This window comes from Diceros bicornis, chromosome 29 (genome assembly GCF_020826845.1).
Source record: "Diceros bicornis minor isolate mBicDic1 chromosome 29, mDicBic1.mat.cur, whole genome shotgun sequence".
NCBI lineage: Eukaryota > Metazoa > Chordata > Mammalia > Perissodactyla > Rhinocerotidae > Diceros > Diceros bicornis.
Genome location: NC_080768.1, coordinates 10,033,697 through 10,057,088, shown reverse-complemented (window position 1 = coordinate 10,057,088; position 23,392 = coordinate 10,033,697). Strand labels below are relative to the sequence as shown.

At 38.9% G+C, this 23,392-nt stretch overlaps 1 protein-coding gene across 2 annotated transcripts in view; it reads right to left on the bottom strand.

The window, feature by feature from the left end:
• Nucleotides 1-14,314: 14,314 nt before the first annotated feature.
• NEIL3 (nei like DNA glycosylase 3) overlaps nt 14,315-23,392 on the bottom strand; it is a 48,517-nt gene continuing 39,439 nt past the window's right edge. For both annotated transcript variants that reach the window (XM_058524934.1, XM_058524935.1), the window contains 3 exons: nt 22,650-23,070; nt 16,211-16,385; nt 14,315-14,789 (listed from right to left, as the gene is read on the bottom strand). In XM_058524934.1, the coding sequence (XP_058380917.1) occupies nt 14,607-14,789; nt 16,211-16,385; nt 22,650-23,070 (779 nt within the window). In that variant the 3' untranslated portion in view covers nt 14,315-14,606. The remainder of the gene's footprint in view (nt 14,790-16,210; nt 16,386-22,649; nt 23,071-23,392) is intronic.

Below are 23,392 nucleotides of genomic sequence, written 5' to 3'. Positions count from 1 at the left end.
AATGATGATGTTCTATATCAGAAAAGTTATTTTGAAATTTAAAAAAATATAGAGTTACTTGTAGTTCAGTTTTTCCCTTTCAAGTAAAGTTCTTTCGGTTATGCATCAGGAGATTACATTTCCTGCAGGTTAGCGAAATATGAGGAAATAAAACAAAAATGCATTTTGTATATACTTAACTTTGTGAGCTTATGTCTCTCTTTTGCCTTTTGAAAACAATTAGACATAGGCCTGGAGACAGAGCAAGGGAGTGGACCTGAGTGTACGTGTGGAAGAGATTTCAGAAATGCTGGAAAACTAGCGCTCCCAAGCTTTTAAATAATTTAACAGCATACAGGGAACATAAGGCCAATGAATCATTATTCACAGACTAAATGAATTTCAGTCCCTAATGTTTACCGTGAGATCCTTCATACTCTAGTGAATCTTTTGGAAAAAAAAAATTTTTTTTTAGACAATACCTAGCTAGACTATAATATTTCTAGAGGACCCATCGGGAAGTCTTTGATACTTGGTTTCTACGAAAACCAAGAGAAATCTTTCCAGTGTTCCTCCAAAGGAGAAGGTTCCATAAAGTCAAATACAGTATAGGAACCAACGCAACCTACTCCGTTGTTTTGCTGACCTCCCGAAAGCACAAATGTAGTGAGTCAAATGGCCTCAAACTGTGGTATTGCTGAGCTTCTGTGTGTCTCTGCATCGTTGTGCAGGAAAGCTGGAGGGAGATGTGTTTGGAATGATCACCTGACCTTACTTCACCTTGGAGAAAGTGAGCCTGAATGTAAGTGGTTGGATACAAACTAAATTGTGTTTTTTAAAAACGTGTAACACTGAGCAGTCAGAAACTTGTTACTATCATTATTTTTAACACACTGTGCTTCTGCCTGCTCTGCGCCTCTAGTACGTGGAAGACATTGACATAAACTTACACGCCAGGCCCTTGATGAAAAATTCACGACAAGCACTCTTCCTCTGTCGGGAGTTATATATGAGTAAGTCTCCGCCACCACTCCTCTGAGACGAAAGAACAGACAGTAGGCAAGGAAAAGAAACAGGAGACGTGGTTTGTCGCCTCTACAAGCCCCAGGAGTTATTTGCCAGGCGTGCTTTGTACTGGCGAGGGCAGGAAAGTCACCCCAGGAATTTGAGATAAGGTTGCCCTCCAAGAGTAGGAAGATTCAAAACGTAATGGATGCGATTTAGTTACCTGTAGAAATGGCATACCCTGAGGAATAGCCAAAAAGATTATGTGGAGAAATTTAGAAACACCCTGAGGAATTTGACAATAGCAGAATCTTGATTGTATCCATATATTTCCAGCAACAATCTAATCAAAGCAAATGGATGAAGCTGTAACACAATCAAGCAGTAACATAATCAGTTATAGCGAATAGACTCAGTTTCTCTAATCACCATCAATTGTCTTGTAACCGACCTGAAGAATGTGCTAACTGAAGGCGTCTGTAAGGAATGGGGAGCCCACGGAGCCACGATTTGTCTGCCACTCCAGCTCCCTCCGGTGTGGAAAGTGCAGCCTCAGCATCCTCTTAGCAAACAGGTAGGACCTAGGGCTGTTTCCATAGTAATTTGGATTTCAAAGGCTTTATTCACATGTAGATTTGCCTACAAAGAGAGAGTTCGTTTATCAAAGCAGAATTCCTTATCAGTATTGAGGCCAAAGGATTGCATTTTTAGAATTACAATAACAGCCAAAGAGCAATCAGTAAACAATAGTAAAGTAATAGGATAATAGTAACCCCACAACCATTTAGCTAATGCCTGCTGTATTCAAGCCACTGGCCTAGGAGCCGGGGATTCAGTGCTGAATAAGAGAAAACCCATGTCTGCCTGGAGCATTTATTTTAAAAAGGAAGACAGGTATTAAACAACTAATTAGGGCCGGCCCCGTGGCTTAGCGGTTAAGTGCACGCGCTCGGCTACTGGCGGCCCGGGTTTGGATCCCGGGCGCACACTGACCCACCGCTTCTCCGGCCATGCTGAGACCGCGTCCCACATACAGCAACTAGAAGGATGTGCAACTATGACATACAACTATCTACTGGGGCTTTGGGGAAGAAAAGGAGGAGGATTGGCAATAGATGTTAGCTCAGAGCCGGTCTTCCTCAGCAACAAGAGGAGGATGAGCATGGATGTTAGCTCAGGGCTGATCTTCCTCACAAAAAATAAAAATAAAAAATAAACAACTAATTATACAAGAAATTATTTTATGGCAATTGTGATTATTTCTAGGAAGAAAATATACAGTATTTACTCGACAGAAAAAAATCAGAGGGCCCAGAACTGATCTAAAGTTTAGAGAAAGCTTTTACGAGGATCTCTTTGGTTGATTTATACACATCTTTTAAAGGGTAAAGAGATGGAGAAAGACAAAAATAAACACAAGTGGAGGGAGTAAAATTAGGCTAATACTGTGAATAAGGTGGGTGGCAATAATGGCTCAAAAATGATCTGTGACAAAACAATTATCCACCTAGAGACTACTTAGCAAGACTATTGCTAACGTTTCTGTAAGAGGGGCGCCAAGAGAGGCTTACATCCTAATCTACATTCCAGAGATGGTGTACTATTCAGAAATGAGCTACTTCCTATATTTTTAGAACAGATAACCTCTTGGAAGATTTTACAGGACTGGAGTTGACCATGGATCGAAATTATCTATGTTCGCTCCCGAAACAAAATGAAAGTCCTGGAAACGTGGTATGGTTGCAGCCCCGTTGCAAAGCACCGGACAATCAGCTACAGCTGAGAAGACCAATTTGGAGATGCAAGACCGTAAGGCAGAAAGGTGGAATGATTGCAAAGTGATGCTGAATAGAGCATTTCCTGTAATTTCCTATCCGAGGCAAAGAAGGATTATTGAAAAGTTTTAGATCAACCACACACATGCTCTAAGTGGGTCTCAAGGGCACTCAGGCAGAAGCTGCGTTTCCCAGGAACGTGTTAGGAGTGCGGTGCCTGGACATAAAAATAGGGAATGCTAAAGCACCGCACTGTGTGAGATTTAAGGAAGGTGCCGGCACAGGTGAGCTCCCCAGGCCCGGATCATAACAGAAAGGGAGCAGGAGCCGGTGAAGCAGCAAATAGGTGAATCGAAAAACCCTACCTCCAGGTAAAAATATGGATAAAATATTTTAGAAAGAAGCTCCAGTGATTGTAAAGAAAACCAATTTACTGACTGTGGACCGGATTATTAGGCATTAAACATTGATTTTTTAAGTATATATTCCTTGAGCTTTTATTGAGAAATTATTTGTTTTGGGCGTTCTGTAAATGTTGGGGGGGGAGGGGTTACCAAATCCTGCCTGTTCACAGTTTAACATCTACAAGATTTGGTGACAAAGCAATTCAACCGAAAGAAGATCAACACACGAAAACCAGAGAAGATGGAAGGAAGGGAAGGAAGGAAGGAAGGAAGGAAGGAAGGAAGGAAGGAAGGAAGGAAGGAAGGAAGGAAGGAAGGAAGGAGGGAGGGAGGGAGGGAAGGAAGGAAGGAAGGAAAATTCTAAGACACTGTGTACAAACAAAGGGTCAAATTCTTTCCTGGGTCTCTAGCTTCAGGAATCTTCAGTGAAACAGGGTTTTCTTCTTGGTTCCCATCCCCTGTGACTTGTTCAACTGACATTCAAGACGGATGTTTCACACTCTGAGATGAGCGCTATTTGTTTTGTTTTCGTCTAAAAGTCTCTTGGGGAGTTTGAACCAAGTCTTCATGGGAGTGAACATGCATGAAAGTTAGAGCATCTCATTTTAAACAGTTGTGTAGTGAACACACCGCTGACCCAGAAGAGGAGAGGCAGGCAGAAAGCAGCTTTAAAAGTGACGGACAGGAAACACGGCAGCAAGCAAGGGCAGGACTGCTGTCTCAAGACAGAAGAGAGAACAACGGAAGGTAATCTGCACAGAGACTGGCAGGATTAAATTATTTAATTATGCAAATAATTAGTGTTAAAAACCTGTTCAGAGTCACAATTTTAGATCTGGAAAGGGGTTTTAGAATCTTCCAATACAATCTCCTTCTTTTACGGCTGAAGACTCGGAGGTCCAAGAGAAGTTCCGTATCTTGGCAGAGTTACGCATTACTTAGTGGCAGTTATTATTAGTATTTAGTGGAGGGCTGGAATTAGAAACCAGGTCAGCGGACTCCCAGTCCACTCATTGCTCTTTTCTCAACCTCACGTTCCTATTCCACTTCAAATTAATTTACCTATTACAACACATTTCAAAAAAGAGAGAAGTGTTGCATGCTTGTTCTAATATACTAGATTAAATGTTCTCCAAAGCACATGCAAATAGCCTGCTTCAGAACAGCAGTTCACCAACTTGAGAGTGCAGAAGGGTGACCTGGAGGGCGTGCTGAAGCAAACGCTCCCGGGCCTTCATCCTGGAGGGTCTACCAAGCTCTAAGGTGACGCTGATGTTGCTGGTCCACATTTTTTTTTTGTGAGGAAATCAGCCCTGAGCTAACATCCATGCTAATCCTCCTCTTTTTGCTGAGGAAGACCGGCTCTGAGCTAACATCTATTGCCAATCCTCCTCCTTTTATTTCCCCAAAGCCCCAGTAGATAGTTGTATGTCATAGCTGCACATCCTTCTAGCTGCTGTATGTGGGACGCGGCCTCAGCATGGCCGGAGAAGCGGTGCGTAGGTGCGTGCCTGGGATCCGAACCCAGGCCACCAGTAGCGGAGCGCCCGCACTTAACTGCTAAGCCACGGGGCCGGCCCTGGTCCACATTTTTATGACCATCTTTCCTAGCACTGCTCCAGGAAACAGATAGTAGTTATAGTAAGCCCACTGTTGGAAATGTGGGTGAGAGCAATTAATAATTTGCAGTGAATGAACAACATGAGAATAATGACCACTACCAGAGCTGGTTGGCTTTAGCTCCTGTTCCCTTTCACAGGAATAAGCCAATCGCCTCTTTCTATGTCAAATAACCTTATATAAACTCTTCCCTTTGCCTACAGGCTCCTCCTAAACTCCACCTGGCAAACTCCTTGTCTCCAGCCTTACCTTCTAGCTGAAGCCTTCTTGGTGTCCATCAGGTGCCATGGGAGTTCCTTTTCTGGATTGCTCTTGGCACGTGTGTCTCTGCACCATGGCTCTCGTCACATTGAACTGTAACTGCCATTGCTGCTTTGAATGCTTATTTCCCCGCAGACTTGAAGCACCTTGGGGGCACACTGTTCTTCATCTATACTTTTAGCCTAGCATAGAAACAGGCATGTAAATATTTGTTGAGTGAATGCTTATAAAAATGAGGATGACTAGAGAGAAAACAAATATAAAATACATATAATAGAACTAATTCTCTGTGAGTGAAATTCAAGGTTTTCAATCATATGTTTATTATCTTTTGTCTATCATCTATCTATCTATCTATCATCTATCTATCTATCTATCTATCTATCTATCTATCTATCTATCTATCATCTATCTATCTATCTATCAACATCTATCCATTTTATCCTGGGTACACCTATAAATAAAATGAAAACTAAATTCTGTCAAAAAACAATAAACATGCTAAAATGTAATTTCACATAAAACAACATCTTTCATGCAAGTATTCAGAAAGTACCACCCAAAAGCTGAGCACCAGTGATGATGATACAGTCATTTATTGCTGAACCATCTCCTTTAGAGGTTTAGTTCCTAGGATTTTACCATGAGAAGCAAGCTTTGATAGAACTCGAGGTCCCTTCTAACCATATCCACCCTTGGAGGAGGTTGGTCACTGAATTTATTTGATGACATCCCTAAGGCAGGATCCAAGCACCTCTCAGTGTACCCATTTCAGTTTTAAGAAGTCTAATTTTTGGTACTTTGTCCCTTTTATTAAAGCTATGTCTCAATTCTGTTTTTCTGCGCCTGTATGGAATAAACATAATTCTTTCTCTTTCATATCAATCCCTCAGATTTCTAAAGATATTCTATCCAGCATGCTTTCTTTAGTAAAAAATGGGTTGAAAAAAAGGAGACTGCATTTTCTAATTTAAGAAACACTTACCAAGTACATCTATTAATTCAAATGCAACTATATATTTACTGTATATATCATCATTCAGATATGTGTCTGAGTATAATCTCGTTCAGAAGGGATATATGGGAATGTGTAAATCAAATTTGAACTAAATACAAATTAGCATGAATGACACACACTCATTCAAAGAATCTTGCTAATTGATTTCTGTATTATTCTATTTCAATTTCCAATTTTACAAGAGCTTTTTGGTTGTTGGTAATATCCTTGCTTCTATATTTTTCAGTTATAGAACTATGTTCACGTGAACATTTGGGGTATATCAGAAAAAAATTTTAAATGGCAATACACCATCAAATATTAGAATTTGTCCCTAATTTTGTTTCCTGGTGACATTCCCACCCAGTTCAAGACATAGCTGATAAACCTCCCTTCCACTTGAAGTCTCCATGTCTGATAAAAAATGGAATACTTGAGTTTATGCAGCTGTTCATGAGCTAATTATCTGCAATCATTTCTGATTACTTAATAGGCCATGGTAGGATGTGTATTTGCTGCTATGTTGAGTTTACCCGTTAGGCTTTAATGTGCTGATATGGTTAATTGTTGTGCTCACTGTTGCCTGCTAATAGACCATTCCTGAAAATGAGACCATATCTCAACAGAATTTGCTTGTTTATTTTAAATAAGTAATAACTACAAACTCAGATCCTAGATCCAGTGTTTACCATTTTAAGAATGCATTTTTTAATGTTGTATCATTTCTAATGCATTTACATTATTCAAGTTTGGAGAAAACGAGTGATTAAACTAATGAGTCAATAACCAACTCAAATACTTAGATTTAACATTTTTCCTGCTCTGTTCAGTTTCCTAAATTGTTTTCTGCCATTGATAGCAAAATAAATTCTTTTTAAATGCTGCCAAACAAGCCGAATGTAATAACATCATAATGAGAAGAACATATGCATATTGAAAGCAGACAAGTATTTATTAATATGTAAAGCAAGATGGCAAGGCTGGCAACTGGGAGTGGCACAGAGGTGTCAACACGGAGGGTGGGTATGGAATTGTTGCAATGAGACTGCTAATTTGCTTTGCAGTCTCGCATTTTATGGTAGCATTTAGTCCCAAAAGCTAGTACGAACTTTTAAAAATTTAGAAGACTATTCTTTTGTTGACTATTCGTATATTTGTATATCTGATTGCCAAAAACGGATGCAAAGTGTCCATATAGAGGTTTTAGGCATTTCTCTTCGTCTTTCCCTTTCTATTCACAAAGCCTATTTTTTTCTATCATCACTTTTTCATTTCTCATCTCTTTTAAACTTCCTGTCTTTTTCTTCCCTCTCTATTCTTTTATTAGAGAAGCAAAGAGGATTCAAATAAGAACTAGAAAGTATTTCAACCCCAAAACACTTGGCTTTCGTTCTGCAACTTCCAAGAACCACAGGTTTTTTTCCCCAGGCCCTGCTCTGCCTTTTGAGCATTGGGTTTATAGATTTCAACGTATGGGACCCTGTGGACTGCTTGGGCCCATCACTCTGGGTGAAACTGTGTGAGCCTACGACCTGCCTTTCCAGAAACAGTATCTATGCCGTGTTTCCATGCACTCAAAGCCATAACCTCTTCTGCTGTCAAAGAAATAGTGAGAGGATGGGATTAGAGTAATTGTAATTGATAATGACTTATACTCATTGTTGAGATCTATGATTTCTGTCTAGAATGTAATGTATGCCTGGATCACCCTGAACCTTTGGGTCTCTCAATTCTTCATGAATTAAGGCTTTTAGTAGCTCATGTTTTCTAAATATTTGATGCGTCACTGGAAACATAAAACTCACCCCAGCGTCTTCTTCCTAATACCTTCTTCTTTACAGTTCTGGGCCCTCTGTTCCCCAAAAACAACATGTACCTCCTCATGCTCCCATGCTTTCCTTATGCTGTTCCCCTCTCCCTTAGTCCCTTCTCTGTCTATCTGGTGAAATTCAAGTCCTTCTTAAGGGTGCTACCATTGCCATTTCCTCTTGCACCTCCCATGAGAATAGTTGTGAAGGTAGAAGGAGGAGGAGCACTATGAATAAAGATAAGACAATGACCTCGAGTGTTTTCACTGCCAGAGACTGTGCTAAGCCCTTTAAATGGATATAGCACTTCATCCTCAAAACAGTGCTGTGAGATGGTACCATCATCACCATCTAACTTATAAGGTAACTACGACTTGGCATCCAGTAGCCAGAGCTTAATAAAATATCGTGTTCAAGGTCACACGGTCAAGTGAAGGTAAGGGGGTAGGCAGGTCTTTGAACTAGCAGTCAGACTCCAGAACTCAGTCTCATTCCGGAATCTGAGTAATTAAACACTCCGCACACTGTCTCCCACAACACTGGCAGAATAGATTCCTTTTTTCATTTGTTCAAAAGCCCCTCTGTTTGCGTCATTAATCTAGCAAAGTCCCAGGGTGCACTGGCTTGCTTCTCTGCCCATGGGCTCCTTAAGGGGAGAGAGTGAACTTATGTATTTTTCTATCCTCAGACAAAGAACTGGCCCATCTTAGGAAATCCATTTGTAGCAGCAAAATGGGATTAACTCTTCCTTTACGGAACTTTTCTTCCTGTATTTTCCTACGCATGCCCTACAAAGTAGCCAAGCTGGACTATTTGCTATTGTCCACACATTCCCTTTGCTGATGCTCTTAGATATCTTTGCTTGTGCTGTGCCTGCTGCCTAAAATGCCCTTCTACATATGCAGATCTTCACCAAGGGGAAGTTCCAACTGCTGTCTCTTTCTGGAGCTCCTCTAGCTCATGAAATCAGATGTGAGCTCTCCTTCTCTGTTCACTTCTGCACTTTGCTTATAAGTCTATTATCCTTTCTCATTTTCTACATCATTTATGTATTGGCAAGATCTTCATTAAAAATATCTATCATTGGGGCCGGCCCGGTGGTGCAGCGGTTAAGTGCGGGCTCTCAGCTACGGCAGCCCAGGGTTCGCGGGTTCGGATCCTGGGCGCGAACCGACGCACTGCTTGTCAAGCCATGCTGTGGTGGCATTCCATATAAAGTAGAGGAAGATGGGCACGGATGTTAGCCCAGGGCCAATCTTCCTCACACACACACTAAAATGTGTATCATTGAATTTTCCACACAGCAGGTGCTCAAGGGAGATTAATTAAAAACTAAGAAGTTATTTAAACCCAGTTGACTTGGTTTCCTATAAATTGAAGAGGTTCAAACTCGTGGGCATTGTGAAGAGTACTTTTATTTTTTCATCTCTATGTTATGAAATACGGTGTAGCAGTAAGGCAGCATTATTTTTATACCTTCTTTCTTTTTCAATGAATGCATACCCTTTGATCCAATTAGTTTTGGCCTGTCCATTTGTAAGCAAATTTCTATAAAATGTCAAAGAAAAAAAAGTAAAAAGAGACTTTCATTTAGATTACTAGAAAGATTTAACAGCTGTTAGACACTGAGGAATATCTTTCTCTTTTATAATAAACCAGCAACAGTCTTTTCAATGACATTTAAGTGCAGTCATGTTTGAATAGTGGAAACAAGGTTAAAAATGTTCAATAGACTGACATTATATCAAACCTTCATCTATTAAATTCAACAAATGTTTACCAAGTTTCTACTGTGGGCAAAGCACAATACTTGGTAAGATTCTGTGAAGAACAAAGAAGAGCTATATACAATCCCTTAAGGAGGAGAACATCAGGAAATGCAGATAGGACAAACAACATAACATGAGGCAGAGTGTCGTATAGGTTCCAGAAGAGAAATAAAGTGTTGTAAAGATATACAGAGAAAAAAGAGGTTATTACATCTTTCAGAAAATTTATTAGAACATTTGCTCTTTCATTTCATATACCAACTTGCTAATAATGGTGACCTAGAATATGCAATGACATGCACCTTTAGAAAGTACAAGAAAAATAATGGATTAATAAAGATTTTTTAGGGCCCGGCCCCGTGGCGTAGTGGTTAAGTCCGGCATGCTCCACTTTGCTGGCCTGGGTTTGCAAGTTTGGATCTGGGGCATGGACCTACACCACTCATCAAGCCATGTTGTGGCGCCGACCCACATACAAAATAGAGGAAGACTGGCACAGATGTTAGCTCAGGGCTAATCTTCCTCAAGCAAAAAGAAAAGAGGAAGATGGGTAACAGATGTTAGCTCAGAGCGAATCTTCCTCACCAAAAAAAAAAAAAAATTTTTCCAATGGAAGTTAAAGAAATAAAAGCAATGAAAAGTAATGGAAATTTAAAATAAATTTATAGAAATTTTAACATTACAAATGTAACAAGACAAATTTAGAGAAAAAAATTACCATAATCTTATCATCATACCACAATTATTTTCATTTGTGTATGTCAGGTATTTGCACATATTAAAGATATGTGACTCTGGGTATAGCCACTTTTCTTTAGAACATGGAAAGGAGCACAGCTTATGCAGAATGTGGGCTTTAGTGCTACACAAACTTCATTCAAACCACAGCCTGTGTGATGCACATATTTTGTACTTAACCTACATCAAGCCAGGCTACTAAACTGAAAAATTAGAAATAACAACAATAATAAAGCCTATTTCACGGGCGGTCAAGAGGATTAAAGGAAATAATCTATGGAAAGTGACAGCAGCTGTCATAAAATAAGGGCTCAAGAAACAGTGGCTCTTAAAATCCTCATCTTCCTCATTTTACCTTTTATCTGTCTCAGTTTCCCTCATGATTAAAAACTTTTATATTCCTGTGATACTGATTTGAAATACCAAGAAGTAGGCACATAAACTCCAAAGAGATGATTACCAGTAGACTACATAGCATCTTCCAAAAGTTCAGCACAACGATGGACAGATGCACTCTCTGAAGGCTGACAGTCCTGGTCCTGCTGTGGGAGTCCATGTTGTTGACGTGGGATAATCACAATACCTGCTTCCCTCCGCCTGGTGGCACAAGGAGACACAGGCACAGTGGCTTCTGCCCATACCCCTCTGCAGAAGGTGGCCTAGGAGCACCAGACAGCACCAGAGGGACTGATGAGGACCCACAGCAAGACCAGGATGAAGCCGACCAGAACTGCATTGCAGGGTCTCTGAAAACTAAACTGTCATTGGGCCAAAGCCCACAGTGTAAGTCAGACCCTACACACTCAACCTAAACAGATGACAACATGCGAAAATAGAAGATTTAAATAGGACCTAGAGTCTCCTGATATAATAACCAAACATCCAGGATATGACCCAAAATCACCTCTTATGCCCAAAACCAGGAAAACCACAATCTGAAGGAGAAAAGATGCTCAACTGATAACAATACTGATAAATCAGATATTTAGAATTATCTGACAAGGATTTTAAGGTGGTCATCATAAAAGTGCTCCCAGAATCAACTATAAATTCTCTTGAAACCAATGGAAAAAATGGAAATTCTCAGCAAAGAAACAGAAGTTATGAAAAAGGAACCAGGTGGAAATTACGAGACTAAAAAATACAATTATTGAAACAAAAAACTGGCTGGATGGTCTCAGTAGAGAGAAGATGACAGAGAATAGAGTCAGTGAACTTGACGATGGATCAATAAAATTTACTCTATTTGAAAAAGAGAGAAAGAAAAATAGACTGGGGAAAATGAGTAGTGCCCAGGGATTTGTGGGACAATAACAATCTAATGATCTAATATTTGTATTATTGGAATCTCAGAAGGAGAGGCGGGAGAGTGCGGACACTGAGAAAGTATTTGAAGAAGTAGTGGTCGAAAACTTTCCCAATCTGGTACTAGGTATTATCTACACGTACTTAACTTTTTACATTTAGAGCTAATATGGTACCATTTCACATAAAGTGTAGAAAATTTGCAACTGTATAGCTTCTTTGACCTCTGTCCTTATGCTATAGTTATCATATTATATCTACACACATTATAAATCTCGTAAGACAAGGTTATAATTTTTTGCTTTAAACAGTCCTATGTATCTGAAACTAAGAGGCACAAATAGTATTTTATATTTATTTAGATACTTGCCATCTCAGGTTTTTTGTACTGCTTCTTAAAGATTTGAATTTCCATCTAGTATCATTTCCCTTTAGCATTAACTTCAATGCGCGTAGTTATAATAGCTAAAATCCATAGTTAAAATCCTTGTTTGCTAATTCCAACATCGCGGTCATCTTGGAGTTAGTCTTGGTTGTTTGTCTTTTCTCTGAAATCAGGTCACATTACTCTGGATCTTCTTATGTTGTGTCATTTGGGTTGAATCCTGAATATTGTGAGTATTATGTGGTGGTGACTCTGGATTTGGTATATTCCTCTAGAGAGCGTTGATGTTTTTGTCTCAGCAGGCAACCAATTTGGTTAGATACAAACCGCAAATTCTCTTGGGCAGCAGATCAAATCTTGGTTCAGTTCGTTCATCTTTAGCTGTTTTGTGTTCAGTCTGCCCCACGCATTATGTGTGGTTCCGTGGTCAATCAATGACACGGGCAGAGTTTAAACACAGAACTTGGGGGTCCCCCTCTCGGAATCTCTCCTGAGATTTCCCTTTCCGCTGGCTGTGGGTGCCCAAATGTGTGCTGGCTCTTCAGGCCAAAACGACTATGAATTTTCTGCTGGAGTTTTGGCCAGCCTGCTTGATTGAGAACTGGCTTGAGGGCCAGTTCTGCCCTCAAGATAAAAACTGTAAAAAATGGGAAATCACCTCCAGCTGGTCCCTTCTCCCAAATTTTACATCCCTTCAGAATCTGCCTGCTTTTGTTCACTCTCTCTCTAGTATTGTTTTTGATTTTGTCCAGAATCTGGAGTTGGATTCAGTTGGAGCTTACTCCACAGTAGAAGCAGAAACCTTCTAGAGATTTTGATGGGAATTTTTTTTTTTTTTTTGTGAGGAAGATCAGCCCTGTGCTAACATCTGCCAATCCTCCTCTTTTTTTTGCTGAGGAAGACTGGCCCTGGGCTAACATCCGTGCCCATCTTCCTCCACTTTATATGGGACGCCGCCACAGCATGGCTTGCCAAGCAGTGCGTCGGTGTGCGCCCAGGATCCGAACCGGCAAACCCCGGGCCGCCGCAGTGGAACACGTGCACTTAACCGCTTGCACCACTGGGTTGGCCCCTTTGATGGGAAATTTTTTAAACTCAAAATTAAGTTTGGAGGAATGCCCATTTTTAAACATCCATCCTTTCCAAACAAGATCCTGTTCTGTCTGTCCATCTGGTTCTTCGATGCTTCTCAGTAACATTTTCTTCATATAAATCATGCACATTTCTGATTAAATACCTAAGTTTATCATATTGAAATCTATTGTTTCATTTGCCTATATTTCCTTGTAATTTATTTGCTATTTTTGGAGAGTGGAATTTATGGAAGCCTGATTTGCAGTGGGACTTTTCCCTCGTTGCACAATTTGCATTTCCTTCTGAACGCACACCCTGTGTACTTCACATCAAGTCACTAAGATCATCAATGGTCCAGTCCAGTTCCTGGTCTGCACTGTAGAGTCATTGCTCTGCTGGGTTAAGATCACTGATCTGAAGTTGGCTCTAATTCTGTCTCTTCAGTGTAGAGTTCCAACACATGTAAGACGGTGAACTAAGCTCTGTCCTTGATGGTAATTTCATATGCTGTTAACTTCTGTAGCTCTGCATGGACAATTCAGTGATAGAATGCAAAGGGGCTCAAGCCATCTTCTAAGCGGTTCTTTCTTTTTAATAGATTGAACCAGCTCTGAATGGAATTTTCCACAAACATGCAGAAATACTTTAAGATTGAGGTTTTATTTTTCTTTCATACAGTTACCTGAATTAAAGTTTGAAAAAAAAAAAGAAAGGGAGTTAATATAAAATCAGAAATAAAAAAATAATAGCACATTATTAAACTTTTGAAATTGACTTACTTTTTAAAACTAACAGATATTAAAATCAAGATTAGAAAAACTTAAATCAACTTCTATTTTCAAGATATGCAAACTTCTTCTGTTCTTAAATGTTACTTTTTATATTCTGAATCGCCATAGCTTTCCACGAAAATACATTTAAACTTATACAAGTGTTTGACATATCCCTAGCATCTAAGAAGATCTTGATATTTGTTGAATAAAATAAACAAAAGAAATATTCTTTTCCATAAAGGAGATTTCATTTAAATTTCATTTAAGAAAACAAGAAGTACCTTTAATTATACCTTATGAATAGTAGCAATACATGAAAAAATTATTCATTACAGACAGAATACATTATTTTATTGTACTGCAAAATCTTCCCCTAAAAAAAAAATCACTGCTCCCCCAAAGAAGTTACAACAGACCAAGAGCATACTAAAAATACTTTATTGTCATTACTAAATGCACTAAATATACATTCTAAATGGAATATATTGTATATTTCATGAAACACATATAACGTTCACCAAGGTAAAAAAAAATACATAGCCATAGAATGGAAAGATGGCACACATAAAAAAAATGAACAGTTCTCAAATATTGTAATAACTTTACAACGTACCATAGATATTCTACAACCTTTTTATTAAAGAAAAGGGGATTAACCATTATACACAGTTCGAAGAGATTAAATGCCAGATATTCTACAGAAGGAGAAGATATTAGCATCCTGGAATAATTTTTATTCCTGGCCCATTTTCTGCCCACTGGAAAAAATTGCACTGTTTTTCCTTCCCAAGAGGACACACAAAAAAATTCTTTCCATTATTAGGTCCAATCTTCAACACAGTTCTCATGATGGAGCGTTTGCCATGGTTGCAGAATGGGAAGGACAAGTCTGCCCACTGTGGGGGAAAACAGAAAGATTGTAAAGGTTAGATGGAAGTTAGAATGATGTATGGGCTAAGCCTAGGCATGTTTGATTGGTGACATATTGTCTTCACTGCTGTTACTATTAATTTGACATTGTATAATAGATATGAGTCATTAGTTGTTGCCCTTAAAAAAGCTTATATCCTATAAGAAGCATCTCTTACAAATTTGCTTGAATCACATAGCAAATTGCCATAATTCTGAGCTTCTCTTTGTCTAAAGGCATACTTACAAAAGTTTCCTCACTTTATTGAGAATAATTGAAAACCATCAAAATCTTGCGGTAAAGCGCTCACCAATCTTCCCGTGATAGATCTGTTTTAGTTAAAACTATTAAGATCAAAGATTTGTCATGATTCTAATACTAAACTTCCTTAGTCTCTTAGGAAAAGAAAAAATCCAACATAGAATTACTCAGACTAATTTAGGCAGATTCCACTGTATTATTCTCATTCTTATTAATATTGGCCTCAAGAGAGGTATAAAGCAGGCTGTGATATTATTAATATTGCTAATAATATTTTCTCCATTACATGTATAAAAGCTTCTAGAGGAGGAAATCTGTAAATTTAGTAAGATGGAGTCACATCTTGTGCAGGGGTGAAGATCTAAAATCATCATCAAATTTTCCCAGGGAAATTCCTTAGGAAGGTACCACTTTGAAGACAGATATTTTCTCTCTCAACAAGCCCAATCAGAAAATTTTAGCTCCAGCCTGAAACAGATCAATATTTTCTTTTTTCGGTTATGCACCAGATGGAGCAATTGGAAAAATATCTATCTTTAAACATTAGAATCACACTCAGCACAATGAGATGCTCACACTCTGAGGAATGCAGAGAGTGAGACTGACTAAAAGGACCCAGATTCTTGTCTCCTGTCTCACATTCATTTTCAGGGACACACTCATAGATTGGAAGGCATGAGAAATCACCTATATCTAAATTGTTATCAGGCCATCATGTTTTTTGGTCAAGCTTGTGTAGTAGGATTCGCTAAGTTTATCATAAATTCAAGATATGTAAATTATTTTTCTCATGTACCTCTAGCCAATGTATAAGCCAAAGGTTTTGATGTCACACTGAAGTTAGAAAGAGCACATCCCGTATCTTGGATTATTAGCCACCTGGGTAAGTTACTCAAGACCTTTCTATCTTTATAAACCAAGGGCACCGCTTCTACACTTGTGGTTACAAATATGACATACTCCAATAATCTAATAGCTATTATTTAATTTTTCTTTTTTTTTATGAACCTCTTTGAATTTTAAATTATTCAACATTCAGGCTTTAGACTGAATATCAAAGGTAAAACCGGAAAAGGATTGCTGTTACATTTTAATACCTGAAGTACTCAATGACACTGGAGTCAGCTTGATAAACTTTACACGTACTTGAAAAAATCCACATTGTGCTTCTCGAGGTAGAGGACAAGCATAGAACTGCCTGCCCTTGTTTGCGCCGTCCTTCCTCACAACGCGGAGAGCACAGAGGCGGTGGTGTTTACTGCAGCGGGGACTGCCAGCATTCAGCGTACAGGTGCCATCTGTCTTATTAATTTGAAGTTCCCTGTAATGACAGGTTACAAAATAACTACAGCATGATCTTGCTAAAGGGGTCATTCGCACCACCTCACCCCCATGTTAGAATTTCACTTCTACAAAGACATTGTACCGAAAAGTGGACCGTGGTCAACTTTAGGTAACTACACACACTGCTAAGACTTTTTTTTTTTTTGGTGAGGAAGATTGGCCCTGAGCTAACATCTGTGGCCAATCTTCCTCCATTTCATATATGGGACACCGTCACAGCATGGCTTGAAGAGTGGTGTGCAGGTCCGCAGCCAGGATCCGAACCTGTGAACCCTGGGCCGCAGAAGCAGAACCCGTGAACTTAACCACTACACCACCAGGCGGGCCTCTGCTAAGACTTCTTAATCCTTGATTTTGCCAAGTAATTTTAATTTACTTCCAAAGCCACCTATGTACCTAAAGCACGTAATTTAAATTTCTTAAGAATAAAAACAGCTGAACTGTGCATCCAATTTTCTTAGTTTTCGTTTGTGATATTCAGTTCTTCTCTTAGCCAACATTACAGTGTGGCCACTTTTATTTCCTTTAAAATATTCTCAAGTCCAGCTGCCCCCCGGCCTCCAAAGTAACTAGAGTCACCATCTTCTCTAATTATTTTCTCATCAGTAGCAAACTGTCGTCAATGGCTCTGACAAGGCCAAAGAGATCACTCTCTCCCCTGTCCACTTTCAAGACAATTTTCTATGCTTTTCTTTGATCATGGCAACTATAATAGTTGCAATCATATTTCAGCAAGGAACAGGCTGCCCGGCAGAGCAGAAATGTGCATTTTGTAAAGCTAGTAGGGAAGCTTCATTCCCTCCATGATTAGGATCAAGAGTATCTGGAGGTTATTCCTGCAAACAGTGTGCAAAGGTCAGGAGCTGGCCTTCTAGTGTGGCTGTATAAGCAGAATTTTCTCTTTGAAAAGGGGCTTCATGATTATTTTTAATTTTTTATATTTTGCATAATTTTAATAATGCCTTTATAAGAGTTAGTCTTTTTAATAAACCGGTTAAAGAGAAAAAGAACTCACATCAATTAAAACCAGAAGTCCTTCCCTTTAATATCCCTATTTTAAGACTTTTTAATGATAAAAAGTTCATCTGTTCCCACTTTTTAAAATTAATTTCTAAGCAACAAAATATTCTTAAATAATTTTTAAAAATACTTAAAAATCAGAGGTAGTTCCCCTTTTCTTTGCTTCCTAAACTGTATTCTTCACATACTTGTTCCTATAATGATGCCTCAAGGCATCATATCTAATTGAAATGTTCAGAGTATGAGATCTTTTTTCCCCTGTTTTATTGAGATATAACTGACATATAAGAGATCTTTTATTTGTGATGAAATTGGTTTAAATTCGTTTATAAAACAGATGCTTGAATATATTGCTTTAAATGGACTCAGACATTCTGGGGTAGTTTCTGAAGCTGTTTGAACAGCAGGCATTTGTAAAACGGAAGCAGCTGTAGGCATTGCTAAGGAAATCATCATAATTAAATATTTCATCAGTAACTATTTTGTCGGTACCTTTTCCAGGGTAGGGGACAGTGGCTTGTATTTTAGAATCATGGTAATAGCAACCAGAAATGGGAAGCTGAGAGGCCATAGGCTTCTCTTTTCCACAACCCCCCACCATTACACCAGCCTCTCCCCGCAAAAGCGATATTAAAACTTTAACTTCAAGAGAAGCTAAATATCTCGATGGTTGTAGAGAAGTCCAGTGATTTCAAAATTGAAGCAAGTGGGTCATAAATGGGTGCTTTAAAAAAAAACTTTTAAAGGAGAAAAAAATGAAGTTAAGAATATTAACAATGAAATGATGCTTTCTTATTAAAAGCACACACGGGCATGGGGCCAGCCCCATGGCTTAGCGGTTAAGTGAGCGCGCTCCACTAGTGGCGGCCCGGGGTTCAGATCCCGGGCACGCACCGATGCACCGCTTCTCCGGCCATGCTGAGGCTGCGTCCCACATACAGCAACTAGAAGGATGTGCAACTATGACATATAACTATCTACTGGGGCTTTGGGGAGAAAAAGGGGAAAAAAAAAAAAAGGAGGAGGATTGGCAATAGATGTTAGCTCAGGGCCAGTCTTCCTCAGCAAAAAGAGGAGGACTGGCATGGATGTTAGCTCAGGGCTGATCTTCCTCACACACACACACAAAAATAATAGCCGTATGCTATCTGATCCCTGGTACTCAGAGTGTGGTCCACTAACCAGAAGCATCAGCATCACTTGGGAGCTCCTTACAAATACAGAATCATCTGCCCCTCCTCCAGAGGCTGGCAGAATTAGAATCTGCCTGTTAACAAGATTCCCAAGTGATTCATATGCACATTAAGCTGCGAAGCACTGAGTTAATGCAACCAAGATACTGACGCCACCTGTGATCACATCTAAATATGCACGACTAATCTTAATTTTATGATAGAAAACATTATCCAGGATAATTAAGTGTTCTGATTAATTAAGGACATCTTGGTTCCTCTTTGTTTCAATCATTATTTAAAAGCTTTCTAAAATGTAGCAGAGCATTTTCTCAGGTAAATGTAGCATACAGAACAGTTTAACTTATTTTGATGATTAGGACCATCATTTTGAATATTAATATTAGATTGTAAATGGTCTATTAATATAACAGATCAGGAGTTGATCTATTATAATTTTTTCAATACCTTCAATGTAAGATTATCTTCAGTAATCTTTTCAGATAGCACCTATTTTAGTCTTGTAGGTCTTATGGTCTCTGTTGCAACTACTCAACTCTGCAGCACAAAAGCAGCCATAGACAATATGTAAACCAACAGGAATGAGATGTGTTCCAATAAAACTTCATTCACAAAAACAGGTGGCTGGCTGGATTTGGCCCTGTGGCTGTAGTTTGCTGAGGGAGAGGTCACTAGAACCAAGAGCAATGTTCGATGCATGATAGGGCCTCAATAAGTACTCATTAATTAATAAATAAACAAATAACACAGGACAGAGATCAGATAAAAACTATTATCAAGAAGGAGGACATTACCAAGCACAAGCTTGTAATTTTATTTTATTTATTATTATTATTATTTTTAATTTTCTTTCTTTCTTTTTTTCCCCCAAAGCCCCAGTAGATACTTGTATGTCATAGCTGCACATCCTTCTAGCCGCTGTACGTGTGATGCGGCCTCAGCGTGGCTGGAGAAGCGATGCGTCGGTGCGCGCCCGGGATCCGAACCCAGGCCGCCAGCAGGGGAGCGCGCGCACCCAACCGCCAAGCCACGGGGCCGGCCCCGCAAGCTTGTAATTTTAAAATGGATTTTATTTTTTCAGTGATCAAGTTATCATGGTTTGACTTATTTTATAGATAGGGTGATTCATTATAATAAAAACACCGTCTAAAATGTTTTGGAACTAATGAGTCTCATTGAATGTAGATTTTTGTAGCTCAGTGGTATTTCAAGGATTCAAACAAACAAACAGAGGTTAAATGACTCATCCTAGATGGTTCCAGGTGGTTCTGAGATCCTTGGGGACTGAAAAATCCAAAAAGTGACCCAGAACCAAGTAGAAAGGGCAGCGCTTCACTCTTGAGGAGAGGTAGAACTGTGGCAACCCTGATGGCAGCAGACAGGAGAAAATGACAGTGATTTTGTTAGTTTCATTTCATCCCTCTCCGTGAGCCTTTGCATCAGCTCAGCAAAACTTGAACCTAACATACATGTATTCTTTAAAAATGTACCACTGTGTTTTCCTCTGTATTTCCAATACTTCATCAAAGACTGAAAACTATTTCTAGCAGTTTCTCTTAACTGCTTAAAAATTGGTTCAACCATCTAATTTATAATCCTGTAGCTGGATCAAATTCAAGTATATCTAAAGACCAATCTGAAAATATGCCTCCTCGACATAGCATGCATCATGTGGTGATGAGATCGGTAATTAAGAGCACAAAAGGCAAATTAATTACCATATAATTATTAAAGAAAAACTAAACTGGCTATAAATTCTCCGAGTGAGCCACCTGCTTTAACCATATTATGTCGTGGGCTTCTGCTCAGCATCTTGTCCGCAAGATGAACACTGTAGCTGCCAGACAAGGAGAAAAATGAAATAAATGACAGTAATTTGCAATTTATTCCTTGTAAAGTAGCTGGGTGCAGAAGGGCTGCTGGGTGAATGTATTTCATCACTTGACATTTATTCTGCTGGTTGATCTTGATTGATTTGAGAGTCTCAGTCCTGGGGTTCTTATATTCAACAGATACACAGGCTGCTGAGTTTCTAAGTAATGCTGTGCACTGTGATTGATCATGTGACCTCATTACTAATGGCTTATGAAGCAATCATTTAAAATTAAGGTTACATTAATGTCTTTTTAAATCCCTAATTCATTAGTTAAATCGTCTGAGATTTTTCTACAAAGCACTAAGGAAATAAAAATATGCCAAGATATTTCATTGGGGTGCAACAAATGCCATAATATTTTCAAACAATCACATCTACTTCTTTCTACTTAAGCTACAGAAAAGCCTGTTAAAAGTGATTTTCTTACAGGATAGCCTCGCAACTCAGACGCTCTTAAATAGCTCCTTCCTGAACTTTTGTCAGGAGACATTTATCAGGGTTAAGGTGAAAAGGTGGTATACTGATGCACTCAGTTAGAAGTTTGGCCCCATAGCTTAATTCAAATATCTATCATTTGTATTATGGACAAAAGGTAAACCAGTTATTATAAATGATTATGAACAAATTTTTAAAAAAAAAATGAGTCAAGGATATATCATCAAAATTAACTGATGGAGGGGCTGGCCCTGTGGCGTAGTGGTTAAGTTCGGCACGCTCTGCTTCAGCAGCCCGGGTTTGCAGGTTTGGATCCTGGGCACAGACCTACACCACTCATCGGCGGCCATGCCATGGCGGTGACCCAAATACAAAATAGAGGAAGATTGGCACAGAGTTAGCTCAGGGTGAATCTTCCTCAAGCAAAAAAAAAAAAAAAAAAATTAACTGATAGTAAATTTAGAGTTGGGATAGGAAACTTGAGATAAAAGCATCTCTTGACCAAAAACTGTCTCAGAATTCTGTTATGAAATAAGCTTTAAGGATTCCCAGAGATTGGTCTAGGAGTGTCCACCAAGTGGTCCTGCATCTCACTGCCCAAAGGAAGACTCCTTTCCTCAGCAAAGGCACAGCCAATCAGAGGAGAAGCTGGAAATCAGAATCCCTCTTGAGATTACTTCAGATTCCCCCCACAGGAACTCTCTCTGCTCGTCTTCCATTGGCAAGAAAAGACACATGGGAAAAAGACTCTTCACTTTCACTTCTTTTAAAATATTCTTCACTTCATTTAAAAATGCTGTATATACACCACCTGCTTTCTGAAGGAAAAGAAAAAACATAGCTTGGAAAAGAAAATTGTGGAGTGATGTCTCGCTCTGATGGAGGCATAATATCAGGCTGTGATAGTTGGAAGACCAGAGAAAGGGACTAAACAAGGAGGGGGAAGGAGTGTCGCCAGACAGTTTTAGGAGCTGCCAATAATCATTAAGGAACGAGGGATGACATTGTGAATTAAAATTTCTGCATCTCTGGTGACAGTAGATATCATCTGAATCTGGTAGTCTCATGAATGTGTAGTTTCTCCTGAATATGCAGTTGGTAGTCTCATAAAACATATCTGGTCTGGTAGTATTCATTAATTGGAATCATAACTTTTTAATTTCAGATACAAAAGTAGCTCGCTCTTTGGGCCTTTTTGGTTGAAACAAAGAACACCATCCTGTATGGCTGTTTGAGATACAGCCACTTTCTTTAGCAGAAATGTCACTAGGAGTATCTCAGATCCCTCTCTTTAGAATAGAAGACACTTACTAAACTGTTATGAATGATAGTTTTCCTTTTAGAAGAACTATCTTTCATTGGAAGGAAATATAAAAAAATGCCAACAGTGGTGAATGATAACTGGTAAGATTATGGGGGATTTAAACACTTTTCTTTATACTTTCCAACATTTTCCAAATAGTCTGTATTGAGCATATATATGGTTACAGTGAGAAAAAAAAATTTTTTTACAGATGTTGGCAATTCTGTTTTTCATTCCCTTCCCTTCTCTAACATTATAAGCTAATAGAGAAGGCAAGGGAAACAAATTACTATAATAGATTCAGGGTTTGGTTTACATGACCAAAATCAATTCAACTTTCTCAGCAATGGATGATTTTTCTGTGGTGTTAAAACAATGCAAATACCTGAAAGATCAAGGTTAGAAGCATCATACCTGTTGGAAAATCCAGGGTTGCAACTTTTGAGATCTGGTGATGAGGAGTGGGTTGTTTTCAATTTTTTATATGCTGGACTAAATAATTTAGATGGAGGGCAGACCCCAGATGATAGGTTTACTTCGTTAGATAGTTGAGTTACATGGTTTGTTCTCTCCTTGGAGGGGTGCGGTATATCACTAAGACAGACATTGGTAGGAGGAGAGTTTTGAAATTCCTCATCTAGCATCTGGTTTTGGCTTTTTTTTCTTTCCAAAGCATTGGATTTATTGCTAAAATCGGTCAAGACAAGGGTTGTAGTTCCAAAGGCAGTTTTCCTGTTGATCTTCACTTCTGTACTTGGCTTTCCAAAGTTGTTGCAAGGGTACTTCACTAAGTGGTTAAAAGCAATAGAATTTTCCTCATTCTTGAGTACTGAATCTAGAAGAAGAGATAAGTAATTCTATAGTATTCCCATAAATGTAATATATTGACTATAGTATTCTTATAAATGTAATATACTGACTATTTGAAAGATCTTTTTATTTGATCAGAACATTTAGTTCATTCATCACAGTGAACTCATATAAAGAACTAATAATACAAAGCTAGCTTGGGCAATTCAGAATTAACCATCTTCTGGTGAGGAAATGAAGTATTATACAAAGTGCAAAATTTCAACAACTTATAGGGACTCAGAGGCGGGTTTAACAAAGATTTATATTTGCTTCATATTACGTCTAAGGATTTTAAGGTTATTCAG